Source organism: Populus euphratica, unplaced genomic scaffold (genome assembly GCF_000495115.2).
Source record: "Populus euphratica unplaced genomic scaffold, PopEup_1.0 scaffold6.1, whole genome shotgun sequence".
NCBI classification, from domain to species: Eukaryota; Viridiplantae; Streptophyta; class Magnoliopsida; order Malpighiales; family Salicaceae; genus Populus; species Populus euphratica.
In genome coordinates this window covers 278,425-280,004 of record NW_011499849.1, presented here as the reverse complement: position 1 = coordinate 280,004, position 1,580 = coordinate 278,425, and the positions used below count along the sequence as shown (strand labels likewise).

General features: G+C 34.4%; 1 protein-coding gene across 1 annotated transcript; it reads left to right on the top strand.

The window, feature by feature from the left end:
• LOC105119945 (peptidase) lies at positions 1 to 1,143 on the top strand. Its single transcript, XM_011018147.1, has 2 exons — positions 1 to 340; positions 733 to 1,143. The coding sequence occupies exons 1-2, from the start codon at positions 105 to 107 to the stop codon at positions 818 to 820; spliced, it is 324 nt and encodes a 107-aa protein (XP_011016449.1). The 5' UTR covers positions 1 to 104; the 3' UTR covers positions 821 to 1,143.
• The last annotated feature ends 437 nt before the right edge of the window (positions 1,144 to 1,580 follow it).

Below are 1,580 nucleotides of genomic sequence, written 5' to 3'. Positions count from 1 at the left end.
AAACTTCTTCAAGTTTCCACCATAAAAAAAAAAACCACTCTTCAAGTTGTTCCTGAATCTAAATTCGTAGCCATTATTATTACTTTCTCTCTATCTTATTCTCCATGGCTAATGACGCAGCTCTAAGGACCTCATTGGTGTGGTTGGCTGTGGTAATGGTGGTAGTAGGGATATGGACGCTTTCTTTCAAGAAAGTGATTGTAACTTATGTATTGGGTGTGCTCGGGATTGCTGGAGTGCTTCTACCTGATCGGGATTATTTTGATCGAGATTACTCCAGGTGGTTTTCTCTTGTTAGTGAACAAGATAAGCTGGCTCTTGCTCTAAGATCTGGCCTCAGGTTGGCTAGTTAATTTTTTGGTTAATTTCTTAGCTGATTTATTCATTAGTTCTCTTAACTTCTTCTTCAAGGTCAAATTATTGTTGTGTTTGGATTTTTTAGTGTTGAAAAAATTGTTACTAATTAGCGTCCCTGAATGTTGGTAGTAATTGAAAAGGACATTGATGCATGTTTTTATCTTCCTGTCTATGAAGCCAAATCTTGGTCACTTGAATATGGTTGAACAATCCATGTATCATGATGGCTTGGACAATGGCTACAAAGATGGCGTTAGGGCTTGCATAATACACCGGCTCGGGATAAGGCGTTGTTGCACAGTTGAAAAAATGACAACAAAAAAAGAAAGAGTTTTTGTTGAATGATATTTGTAATGGGATTTAATTTCTGTGCAGGCTTTGGATTTCTCCTCTCAGATTGGTTGTTTACACCGCCGTTTATGGTTATGCTTTGTATAGGTGGTGGCTGTTCATATCAGAGTGAAGGGCCTTCGATAAGCTCACACAAGGGGTTTGAGGGCTAGTTTCAAATGAAAATTTGTACAGTCGAGAATTTTGTGTTTTGCAGAATCGATCTACATATGATCATGTGTTTTTGGCTGCTGAAGTTCATCATTGATCATAGGTAATTCAGGAATTCATTCCTCTATTGCAGATTATTTGTCACTATGGAATTTGATAGTGAGCATATATCGTTGACCAAAGTAATGTAGCTCTCTTGACCAAGGCCCTGAAACCCTCGTTGTAACTTCAGTCGTAACTGTAACAGGAGAGCTTTGGGGCCTGTAAATGAGCACATGTAGCAGGCAGATTATTTTTTGTTTAGCTTGTTTTTGGTTTTTGTTTAATTTGACTTTGAGTTTTTTTGTTATTTTAGTTTAAGTTTGGTTTAATTTTTTTAATTTTGGATTTATAAAATCAGAATTAAACTAAACTCATTAAATTTTGAAAAATTTTAATTAATTTTTTTAATGTTTAGTTTTTTCAGTTTTTTTTTTTAATTTTCTTAATTTAAGCAGTTTTTAATTTTTTTTTTACTCACCTGTGGTATCTTATATTTCAATTTTTTCTTTCATGCTGATAAGACATTATATGCTGAGGTGATTGGATTTAAATTAACTTTTGTTGGTAAAAATACACTAATAAAGCAAGAACATGTAAAGATGTGGTCCCCATGGGATAAGAAACCCATCATGCTCTTCTGAGAGTTATTGATAATCAGTGCTTTGTCTGTAAAGTAAAAT